Source organism: Anguilla anguilla, chromosome 1 (genome assembly GCF_013347855.1).
Source record: "Anguilla anguilla isolate fAngAng1 chromosome 1, fAngAng1.pri, whole genome shotgun sequence".
In the NCBI taxonomy this organism is placed as follows: Eukaryota; Metazoa; Chordata; class Actinopteri; order Anguilliformes; family Anguillidae; genus Anguilla; species Anguilla anguilla.
In genome coordinates, this window is record NC_049201.1 from 10600683 (window position 1) to 10613438 (window position 12756).

Consider the following 12756-nt stretch of genomic DNA (forward strand, 5'->3'; position numbering starts at 1 on the left):
ATAATATGCCACATAGAACTTCAGCAGCCAAATGGTAAACACTTATAATCTGCTGAATCGTCCTGAATATAAGATCTAATATTTATTGAAAGCATTATTTTGTTTCTGCTGTTGTCAATTCATTATTGTTCCTGGTCGAACGCGTGTGTCATCCTCTTTCATCTCCTTAATCTTCATCAATTGATTCAAAATTCAGAAAAGTGCATCGCATATTGTTACATGTATCAGAACTAACAATCACCCGTATAATCTTTCAGACAGACAACCAAATAAGGTTACAGAATAAACAATTTATTTCATTGAAATAGAAGGAAAACTATAGGTATTTGCAGTGTCATAAAATAAATAATAAATGCTTTCCAGAATATTACATTTTCAAGTACTATGTGTAAACAGTCAGAACTACAATGGCTAAAAATTAGCCTACATATAAATAATATGTATAAATACAGCAAACCATAGCAAAACAGTAAATGACATATCCAGCACCGGTAGTCCCCAGGCTGAAATTGATCCGATCATTGGTCATTAGCTCACATTCATTTTTGTGACAGTCTACTCCATTATATAGCCAGCATTGCAAGAACTTAGTCTCAAACCTTCTAGGCAGTATTCACTACTGTTTACCTACAAGAATCACCTGGAATATGTTGTCATTACAAAATAATTTGAAACTTCAAAAACTACTTGTATCACAAAGCTCACAAAGTGAAACGCAAAACATAAACCTACAGGTACATAACTGAAATACTCAACTCCAAGTCTTCCATCATTTTGAAAAACAAAAAAAAAAAACAAGAAAAACAAAGTCCTTTTAAACGTTCGCCACATGGATTAAAAGAACATAACCTGACATGTTCCACATCAGATATTTAAAGTATAAAGAAACGGCATGTTAGAGAAAATCTATTTTAAAAAATACTGAAAACAGCTAAACCTGCAACTTAAAATTGAATGTTTTTTTTTTTTTCGTTTTTTGTTTTAAATCATGGGAATGCACATCGGTTGTAACAGCTGTAACTTTCACAGGAACTTCATATATGGGTAGAGGGTAGAAAAATAAATTTAAAAATCTGATCACATCTGAGGAAACTGGGAGGACAAGTAGGAATTAAACCACCCTATGCTTGCTACACAGTTTTTAACAGTTTATACAACAGCTATTCAACCATTTATCCTCACAGCTACGGCCATTTAACTAAGATATATTAACTTATAATGTCAATACACGGTGTGTCTTTTCCTCTGATCACAAATCAGTTGAGTGCAGGTTCCATAGTAAGGGAAGTTTGGGCGTGTCTTACTCTTTCCATAAAACATGCAGTGATCTGATTGGTCCAAATGCATCACACTGAAAGATTAGGCCGATCAAGAAAACATGGCATCACGTAAGAGTGAAACAACACAAACCTACTGCTATTCAACACATTTAGTTTTGACAGGGAATATCTGGTAAGACTTGGAGGTAAAAAAAAAAAATAAAAAAAAGGGCATTTCAGACTTGGAGGTAAAAAAAAAAAAAAAAAGCACATTTCAAATACTGTCCATTTTATTAGATGAAGGATATCACAAAATGGTGGCCTGACCTAAAATGAGAGGAATTAGAACTCCTCATCGCTGAGAAAGTGTTCTGTAAGGTCAGCTTTATGCTTGTCCTTGATATCTTCAGACATGCATAAGGACTCTGCCAAATTTCTTTCCAAGTCCACTACCTCTTTTGATTGTTCAAGATTGTCTGGGACACTTTCTTCGTTATTCTCAGAGTCGGGCAGATGTGTCTGTTCACAGTTTGAGTAAGGACTAGACTCTTCAGAGTCTTCTGCTCCTTTATGTCCTGGTAAATCTTTATTCCAAGCACAGTTCTCTGATACAGGAGGGGGAGATGAGTCAATTGAATTCACCACTTCTCCACAGTCCTTGTGAAACACAGTGCATGCAATGACACTACTATCTTTGGTTTCAGAGATGGAATCATTTCCCAGACTTGACAGGAAACTGGGGGGTAGGTAACTTCCTCCTTTTTCTCCAAGCTCTGTGCAGTTTGTGACAGAATCAGAAGGACTTGCAAGGTCTTTGCGAAGAACTTCCAGAAGGTGGCGCATTTTGTCCTTTATTGAAAAATAAGGTGAAAATCCTTGATTCAGTGTACCTTAAATCGTACACAAATAACGAACATCATTCTAAATCTCATTTTTAAAAATTCAAACGAAACATTGTTCTGGATATATGTGCTCTTATATGCGTATATTCTGTAAAACAAAAAATGAAAAGGCAAAATAAAAAGGCATTTTCTGTCCACAGTATGTTACACATATACATTATAATTAAAATTTACCTATATTTTTTTAATTTAGGACAGCAAGTTTATGAACTGTGTTTGTCTACCATACCAAACACACGAATAATGTAATAGGTGACTATCCTTACTTAATGTCTACTTCCATTACTCAAGGATAATAAGTCAAAGGTACAAAATTAAATCCAAATGTGATTGCTAACAGAATGCAATCCCTTAATAGACACTAAATAAGACAGCATCATCTAATTACAACGGCAATTTGCCTGCACAGGTACTGCATTGCTAAATTTGGAACGGTACCTACCTTATCTAGTCGATGCTTATTCATCTCCATCTGACGAGCAAACACACGCTCCAAAACCCTGCGGCAATGGAAATCAACAGGATACAACAATATCACCAAACTGACAGCTGGCCAAGTTCCTGGTTATGCTAGTATCTGCAACTGTTGAAAGGTTATCTTATATTCTTCATCATTTAAATTCAGAGACAGCTTTAAAAAAGCTGTCGTCTACCCACCTATCTGTAAACCCATTAGAACATTTATGCAGGTAAGACGAGATAAAAAGTATATAACCAAGCATCAGAAAGTTAGCAGTTGGAAAGCACTCTCAAAAATAACTAGATGCAAGTTAGATGCAAGTTCAGATACCTGTCAGAATACAGTCCCCTTGATAAGATGTCATTGGTCACATCTGCGATAAATTCAAGGTACATCAGCTCTTCTTCCCTTAAAAAATGGGGGGGAGGGGCATTACTTTTACAGACCATTGTGAAAGAACACAATATACATCAATCTACAGTAAAAACACTGATTTATAGAATATTCATATTTCAGAAAGTCAAGAATGTAATACAAATCTTATTCTGAAGATTTTGAATGATATGCTATCGGTCAGCATAACAGAAATGATTTGCATGTAGCTATGCAAGAATACAGGACTCATTTAGCCACTGCATTGAAAAGACGGTGCATTCTCACTCTGCAGTCACTTTCTTCATCACAGGGGACTTCATTCCATCTGGCGAAACCCTTCAAAAGATAAAATCCAATATTAAGTTGTAGGAGCCATTTTGTGTGTCTTGTTATTATTGTTTTGAGTTTAGCTACAAGGATGAAGTGTGCGGTTTTTGTCTTGGGTTTTGGGTGACCTACAGTATAAGGTCACAGGTGAGAGGTGACAGGTAAAGACATAGGTGGCGGGATCACACGGATCTTACATATTAGTTTAATCATAAAACGTAAAACAGAAATATATATTTTTTTTAAATGCAATGTAATAGAACTCTCAAGCTACAAAATGTACATTATAATCTGCTTCATAATCAACACTTCATCACTACATGTAATAATGTTTTCATTGTAAATATTGTACATATCAAGTAACAATAAATGGGAACTTCAGTGTACATGACAGGATGTTGATTTGCAACTGATATAACCAAATAGTACCAAGATGAAGAGTGGAGATCACTGCTCCTCCTTCTGGTCTTCTGTTCCCTGACTTGAAGCCCGACGTCAGAATGGTTCAAACTGTGAGACTCCTCATCTGACCATTCATGCTCATTACTAATTTCCTGGGCACAGAAATCACTCAAAATTAATTCTTTAAGGAAACCTGAGGTTGGGATAAGAGTTTTCTTTCTTTTTTTTCCCCCGAGTGGGGGGGGGGGGGGGGGGGGGGAGTACACCGGGGGACATCAATGCACCTGTGCTTTTGTAACTGAATATATATTGTGACACAACAAAGTTACCCCTCCTTTGGGGGACAGTGGTGGTATAATTTTTTTTCTTTCACCACAGTTGATTTCAAATGCCCTGTTTAATACAGTTCTGTCACTAACAAATTCAGTACCTCCCGTTTCTAATCTGCAATGACAGGCACTCGGCAGGCACTTAAATTAAATTGGTCCTCTTAGCTTAAAAAAGAACCACCATTCTGTAAGAACCCCAGTCATTTCTTAAACCATCATTTCATAAACCGCTTTATCTGGTCACTTCTTTCACTATTTCTCCTTCATGTGACATCTGATCCATGGTCATTTTTCATCTTGAAAACTGTCCAATCAGTTCTCCATCCCACCCCATCTCAGCAGTTCATCTGTAGTTCTGTCTGCCCAGCTTATTTTTGATGTCCATCACTGTACGACATTTCACAGGTATTTTTTGTTCAAACAGCTCCTGTATGTCCAATAGTGCTACACTCCACACTAAATGCCCCATCTGTTCAATCTCTCATCCATTTCGTAGAACAATCCCATCATCTTTCTGCAATCTCAGCCAATCCGACCTCAAGGAGTACAGCTGATAAATATTTCACTTTCCAAGCCATTAAACTTCTTTCCACTGAACATGATATGGACCTCCTCTTGTCTTTTTTCCCTTCAAGCACAGATTTAGATTGCACTTAAGATGGCCCAATTAGGGGAGGGAAAAAACTCCAGACAACATTTATAGATTGGTACGGACCATTGGCTGAGCCTCAGTTCAGTATTCGCTCTACCCTCACAAACCTCACTTAAACTTCAGAGGGATAAAATCCCTGAGAGTCAACAGACATAGCTATTTTTGGTACAAGCCCAATCCATCAATAAGGTGACACAATTAGTCTACAGCAGCCCAGAGCCTTTTATTCATAAATTTAAAAAAAAACCTAGTTAGACATATTATCTAATGCTATTATTAGCTCCACCTTTGTCAGCTAACTAGCAACAATACTTGCGATTCCATATTTGTACTTTAGCCATGTAAGCTTGCTAGTCACATCTGACAATGATATTTACAGTTCCCTCGCTTTGTCAGATAGCTGCTTAGAAAGCAAAAAATAATTACATGAATTATCAAACCAGCATGTGTCCAGCTGGCCTAAATCCTAAGGTATACCTGGAATTACACTGAAGCAAAACTATGCCATAATTTACTGCCAGGATGTCTCCGTGGTAATAACAAACAACTGAAATGGGTAATGAGCTTCCTATGATCCTTCCTACCTCTGTTGGTGTTGCATCAATTAAAGTGGGACTCCCAAGTGGAGGTAATAAGGGTAAGTACATTTCAAATGTGGATTAAAATTTTGGACACAGGGTTTTTTGATCAGTTATTTCATAATCAAACTTGCCTGGGGTAGGTCCCATTCCTCTTCTGGTGAACCTCCCATGAAGTGTGTGCTACATGAAAAATAGAAATAAAAAAATATGATTTTTTGTGCAAATTATGTTGCAGCCTAATAGAATGTGTGTGCTTTCAAATTCCAATAATGTTTTTATTTTTATACATATAGGCCAAATATTCTTGAAGAAAATTTGTATAATCAGATTTAATTACTTGAAAGGATTCTAATCTGCTTGTTTCTATGGAAGTACATATCAGTAACCTTGCGACCACTGCAAGTGAGTTAATATGAATCATTCTTCCAACGCACCTTCCATGGAATGTGTCCTGATGAGTCAGCTTTGGGTCTGTCTGTTTCCCCCGGGGAGGGGTGTAGAAGCGGTACTGAGACAGAAAGGACTTGCTCTCAGTTTTCAGCGTCCGGGGCGTGAAGGGCTTATCTTCGGTGAAATGATGAGAGTGCTTCTGCAGAAGGTCACCGCTGTAGGTCTTCTGAACCGGATCCTGGAAGGACTGCTTGTATCCGTTGTGGCTGCTGGAGGTGAAGCAGGAGCGGGCGGAGAGCTGCCTGCGGGCGTTGGGGCTCCTGTAGCTGAGCTCGGAGGCAGAGCGGTACCGGTGCGGTGGGCTCCACAGCTGGTCCATCTGGGAGGGATAGGCGCTGTGTTTGGTGCGGAAAGAGGAGTTGAGCCTTGGGGTGGACGTCACGGGGCTTCCCAGACAAGGATAAATGTCCTGGCCTCTGTGCACAGACGCATGACTCTGTAGTGAAAGAAAAGGAAACTGTGTTTTAGGCATTCATACGCTATTTGAATAGCCTACATTTCAGTTATTTTCAGTTAAGTACTTTTTTGTTTTAAATGGTGAGAATTTAAGATGTTACAACACAACAAAAAGTATGTGACTGAGATTTGAGGTGGTGTTTTAACTACAGCTGTTCGAAATTTAATATTTACAAAACTTAAATACAATGTTTTAAGGTAGGGTACTGTGGAATCACAAAAGGGAAAATACATTATTAATTTGAAAGCTACATGGGAAAGAAGGAATGTGCTGGGGATGTGCCAATTATAGTTTGAATAAGCAAAATAGACCTAGGTTTTTACAAATCACAATCTAAAATGACAGAAGAAAACTTGCTGCTGTGGAGCAGCCTGAGAACTGGTGTGAACCCTTGCCTGGATGACTTCAGTTGAGGAGGGTCTGGTATCGGACCTGACGCTCTTCTGGGACAGTGACTGGACTGAATGAGACCGTCTCTCATTCCGATCAATATCCTTCTTTAACCTCTCTCGTCTCTGCTGGTCAGTGTCTGTTAGATGTAAACAAATTATCATAAAGTCTTATCTGTATTGTATTACACATCAATTAAAATATACCTACAACAATAAAAAACAGCTAAAGAGCTGTAGGCCATAACAAGGGTCTTAGCCTATTAATTAAATGCACCTAGTGTTTTTTGCTTGAAAGGTGCTATATAAATAAATAAACCAAGTGCCCATGTGCTTCAGGTATAACATAGTATTGTGGAATAACACGCAGCAACTATTTTACATTATAATAAACATCACACTTGAAATTCTCATGCTACTATCACAGAATATTTTAAGCACCGTATGACATTATTGTACAATTACAATTAAAACCTACTGAGATATTTTACAATTCATAAAAGTTATATACATGTAATATACAATGTGTTGGCGTGGGAAAGGAGCAAACACTGATTTCCCTAAATGTTCCTGTCATTTAGTTTCCTCTTTCATTAATTAAACCACTCAAGATGAATGGCAAGAAACAAACATTAATGATTGTATTTCAGTCAAGTCTGGAAAAACATATCTGGCTGAATTACAACTGAGAAAGGTATGCTATTAATAGTAATCAGTTTTAAATCTGTTGTGAATATTAAATGAGATTGACATACATTTCACACTGCTTAGCAAGCTTTTAGGCACCGTTGAGTCCACAGCAGCTGAAAAATTAACAAAATATGACACATGAAATATATTACCATCAATAGACAAAATGGCTTACTAGTATCTCTATATACTACATAAATCAGCAGAGCTTGAGATTTCTGCCAATATACAGTCTCCTTTATGATTTCAATTGATATTCCACTACATTTTACTGGACATTTCTACAAAAGTGTCAATACTTTTCACAATTTGACAGAACTGTAGTATGGGTATACACACAGTTAATAAAACACTTAATTCAGCACATGCAGCGACATGCTTACCCAGACATATTTCCTGGCTCCACTGAGACTGAATATTTTCTTACCTTTGGCTGAGAACACCTTTTTGTAATGGGATACCATATGATCTTCGATTATGTACTGGCTCGTAAGCTTGCTTGAAGATCCGGGGCAGTAAGCTGAAGCACATAAACAATGTGCAATTTACTCTTTTTTTCCAAAAAATCTTTTTTTCCCCAAAAATATTTACATTATCTATGGAAATGACATTTTAACGCCCCCATATCTCTGCTTGTGACAGCGTATCTGATTGTATTTACGAGCCGGTAGTACAGAGAGCTTTAATAAATGACAACAAGGTAAAGAGCTAGAGCCGAGTTACTTACGGCTGCTTTTAAAGCTCAGATGTCCCTTGAATGGCCCAGCCAGACTGTATCGTGAGACAGGTGACGCGTTCACTAAAATAAACAAACAAATATAGTTAACCATAGCTAAAATAAACAAAGGCAAATATTAACTTTAATGGAGCCCACAATTGCATTAGTGCTAGGCTATCGAAGTATTATGATGTGGCTAAGTAGCTAACTAGCGTTACATTAGCTCGATAATTAAGACTAGATAGCCAGTCAAGATAGCTGACGATAGGAGTTCAGCAAATGAGCTAATTTAGTCTATACGGCTATCATTAGCTAGCTAGCGTAATCTCACAGTCTGTCTGCTAGCTATAGAATGCTAGATAATCTGTTATCGGACAAGTCTAAATTAATTAGCTACCTAGCTAACTTTGCAAAGGGATAACAGTTGAGGACATTGCAGCGATGGTCTATGTCGCGGACAAACGCTTAAGTTACCTTTCCTTGCGTCCATGAGTTTCATATATCCCATGCTCTTCTATGTTAGCCAGCGAGCAAGATAATCGTAAACGGAGCTAATCATTTTAGTATTTATTTAGTTTGAACTGTAAATCATTATGGCGTATAGCTATAAACTGACACACTTTTACTTCGTTGCACTGCCTAGTTACTCCTGACTTTTAAAATGCTTGGAAAAACCGTAATTGCTATCGCAAAAGCCTATCCGCTTATATTACACTGCAGTAAAAAGCTTTACTCGTCGCCATGCTGGTTGCTACGCGTACGTCATTGCGTAACGTAAACCACGCCGGGAATCCTTCCCCCAGTGCAAATGCTGGGAATTTGGTGGGGAAAGATGAAACTCTTATTGTGAAAAGAAGAGGATCCATGGCTCTCTGCAACCAATAACCGTAAAACTGTTTTACCTACCGTTAATACCCGTTTTGTTTATATGCAAAAAAAGGGTCTGAAAAACATTTGATTGGGAAGAAAAAATGTCTGTCTTTGGTGATGATTTTCTGTAGGGTCGTTCCTTGACATTCCCAGTGGTAACTGCTGGTTGGCACGCCCTACAATAAATGGCAACAGTGGACCAATAGCTTAAAGCAGTCGTCTTTATTTATTTATTTATTTATTTATTCATTCGTTTGTTTAGCCTCTGCACTATGCAACATTTGTTTTCTGCTGCTCTGGGACTTTAGATCATTAGTCCTGCTCCATGGTCCTGGAAATGTGCACAGTAACAGTCATTGATTGTACAGCCCACCATACTCATTTCTCTTGTGGCCCCCAGAGCTTTAAGCAAGAAGTAAGTAGCCTACTGTTGTCCATATTTCTGATCATGTCCCCAGATAGACTGTTTTAAAAGCCTTCATGAACATCATCATCAAAAATGAATTGCAGTTACTGTGAGGTATTAGTCACCTTATTCATTCTTAAATAGGATAAGAGTAAATTTGCAGGATTTAAATATGATTGCCTTTTATGTTTCACGGGGTTGGAGAATAATTCTGCAGTTTCTCTCACATTGGCATGTATGTGTTTTGCCCACATCCTCCGTGAAGCATTATGTAATATCATGTTTGTAAAGGGTAGCCTACTATTCAAAATAAAGGTTGACTGACTAAAAAATAATAATTCAGATCATATTTACGGATCTTCTTGCATTTAAAGGATGTATACAACATAGAGATAGTCATTTTGTTCCATCATTCTTCTACATTTCAAGCAGTAACATTTTCTTAACTGAATTGATTTAATTCACATATTACACACACATACGCACGCACGCGCATGCACACACACAAACACAGTATACAAGGAAGAGAAATCCGCCAACCCATCTACAAATCTGCCAAGAAATGTATTTGAATATTTAATTCTTGGAGTAACACATGCGGTAATTATCCCATCCTGAAGACGTCATGTCATTACATATTAATGAGCATTCTTAGGGGGCATAGCAAATTTCATTCATAATTAAATGCAGTAAAAATAGGAGTCTCTTGGGGATGCATCCATCTCAACAATAAAATGGAATGCTTGGACAATACACTATATAGTATAGGTGATGGTATTTAGAATACATGTGGATTTTAGTGATCTTTAGTGATATGTTCCAATGAAGGCTGAGCAGGTACTGTATTCATTCCAAAATGGCCAGGCAAACCAGATTCATTAAAGAACTGACATAAAAAAGAAGTGACATGACTGATCACCTGGCATGACTCTTACGGAAATGGAAAATACTGAAAATGTAAAAATATTTATCATCATATATTTTTAAAAATATATTCCATTATATTAAATTTCCATGAATGCAGAACTTTCCTTTCAAACTACCCTTAGATCTTTTAAATTTATGCAAAAAGTTCTGCTGATTTCTCTTTAACTTGAGGATGGCAACAGTAAGCAGTGGAGGCAAGTAAACATCTCCCATTAAGATGTCCAAAATGGCAAGCAGACAAGCAATAGTATAATGACTTTGGCCCATTTAGTTTCCGTCTGTCTTTAAAATTCAAGCGAACTTGAGCTGTAGCAGGGATTTAAATGCTTTTTTTGCAGTAAGTGCTTCTCTGATGTGCTGTGTTGTATGAATAGCTACCATGTAGTTGTGTAGCGAAAAAGCCACTGGACCTGTGATACTGCTTGTTTCAATTATTAAACTGTGCACCCTTGCGATCTGTTTTCAGATCATATATTTTGCCCTACTTTAAAAAATCTATTAAAATTCTACTATATAATAATAATGAAAATTATGTTTTTAAATGATTAGTACAAAACTCAATTGGATAGATAAACTCCGTTTGCTGCATTTAGCATAACTAAATACCTTCTCCCATAAGAATGAAAACACACACTAAATCAGATTTTAGGCAGCCAGCACAATTTATCGATTCTGAGTTTATTATGCCAACACTTTGGTTTATGAAACCCTGTAGGGTAATTGCTGCAGTGCTTTCATGTGTTATACTGGTGATTACTCATGCTAGATACTGTACATCCCCAACCTTGTAGCCTTTTATTTATATGGTATATCAGCACTCACAATACATAAGTCAAGACTACCGAAGTGAAGTATGTGCAAGTCAACAATAGTCAATCATTGGTTTGAAGCCAATGATGAGATCATAGTGTTACAGTAAGTACCTTATGGCAGAACAATCACTAAATTTAAAAATATGCAAGAAACACCCATGCTGTAATGAAAAAAGAATATAATTAGCACACTTTTTGCGAGAAAAACAATTCTGTTAAAGAAATATTGCTTCATGGGTGTACTTACTGTTTTGTTTTGGGGACCTTTTGACCTAGAAAAACCCAAATATAGCTAAGTGATTTGTGATTTATTTTATAGCTGTGTGGAGAGTGGGGCTCAGATTACTCCCACAGATGCATGCTTGTGCCAGTCTCGAAACCCAGTCCCCTTAGCTCCTGTTCGCTCAGCCTGTTCCAATGTGCAACCCCCCCAACACCACCCACCATAATTTGTTATAATTTAATGCAGCCTGTGTGTATAGTGCTCTCTTCACAGAGAAGAAGTCCATTACTTTCAGAGAGGAAACCTGATTATTTTCATGAAGTATCATTTTTTACATACAAGACTATGATACTCTCCTACACAAATATTAGATAATTGTGTGAATTAAAGGTTCCTCTCACACATTTCTGACACTCAGAATTTATGTGTACTCAAATCCTAATTTCAGTTATCAATTAATATATTCATTTTAACCATCTTTCTATCCCTAGGTTTTACCTTTTCACCCAATTAAAAAAAAAAAAAAAACTTTTTCCATTCCTCCATTAATTTAAGAGGACACAGTCAAGCACATGCATCTTTTGAAACGTAAGCAGCCGAGTACAGATTCTATAATCTGCACAAACAGACAGACACAGACAGACAGAGAGACAGACTGCACATGTCTGATCGTCCAGATGTGGCCTTGGGTGGGGGTTACCCTCCTGCTGTGTGGCGAATTACACTTCACCCTGCAGGACTCTTGGCTGTAGTCCACACTGGCAAGTTCAGGGCTTGAGAATTAGTCACTTACTGGTGATTTAGCTGGGCATGGCACCTGGTGAGCCCAGTTGGAGTTTTCCCGATCAGCTTCTAGCATCAGAAAAGACAGTGGAGGTGTTCAAAAGAAAATACTAAGAAATAAGGCTTGGTCATTGACAAAAAAATAAATATAAAAACAATGGGAACACCCTGTATCTGTGCGGCTATATCAATCATTTGGAACAAATATCACATTTTTATCTTAAATTTGCAAAGACACCTTGAAATATACACTGATGTCTCAATGGTTTAAGGAAAAGGGGAAACACAATCTTCATAACACATACACAACATAAACATATTAATCTTCACATTTCAAACTTAAGCCTTAAACCACAATGAGAACAAATGGGATCATGTACATAGCACAGAACTTGTTTTTAGTGGGAAAAGAGACCAACAAAAAAAGTAAAAACACAACACATTTGTGTTGTGTAAGATTGCAATTGTGTTTAGGTGTCACTCCACCCCTTTTCATAATATTTCCAAAAGTTCCAATCATTTACTTTGTGTAATTATACAAGCTGTTTCCCTGTTAAGGCAAATATTTAAATTCTGTAATAAATAAAAATATAAACAGTGAACCTGATACATTTGATAACATTTGATTTTTAAATGAAATTTGTATAAAATATAATACATTTAAATAAAATGTAATACTACAGTAATATGTGATTTTTGGTTCTGACATGAAATGTAAATTATCTGTTAAATGAGTCAACTGCC

At 37.0% G+C, this 12756-nt stretch overlaps 1 protein-coding gene across 3 annotated transcripts; it reads right to left on the reverse strand.

Annotated features, from left to right (window-relative positions):
• Nucleotides 1–270: 270 nt before the first annotated feature.
• spata7 (spermatogenesis associated 7) lies at nt 271–8769 on the reverse strand. Of its 3 annotated transcripts, none has more exons than XM_035404442.1 (12): nt 8466–8768; nt 8001–8072; nt 7701–7793; nt 7339–7386; nt 6590–6723; nt 5722–6173; nt 5419–5467; nt 3753–3877; nt 3282–3332; nt 2952–3029; nt 2604–2661; nt 271–2108 (listed from the first exon to the last, which is right to left on the reverse strand). In XM_035404442.1, exons 1-12 carry the CDS (start codon nt 8497–8499, stop codon nt 1602–1604), a joined length of 1701 nt encoding a protein of 566 aa, XP_035260333.1. In that variant the 5' UTR covers nt 8500–8768; the 3' UTR covers nt 271–1601. The 3 variants fall into 3 exon arrangements, with proteins under 3 accessions (XP_035260333.1, XP_035260350.1, XP_035260342.1); XM_035404459.1 differs by having other exon boundaries at nt 1966–2149; nt 8466–8769; XM_035404451.1 differs by having other exon boundaries at nt 1966–2249; nt 8466–8769.
• Nucleotides 8770–12756: the final 3987 nt, after the last annotated feature.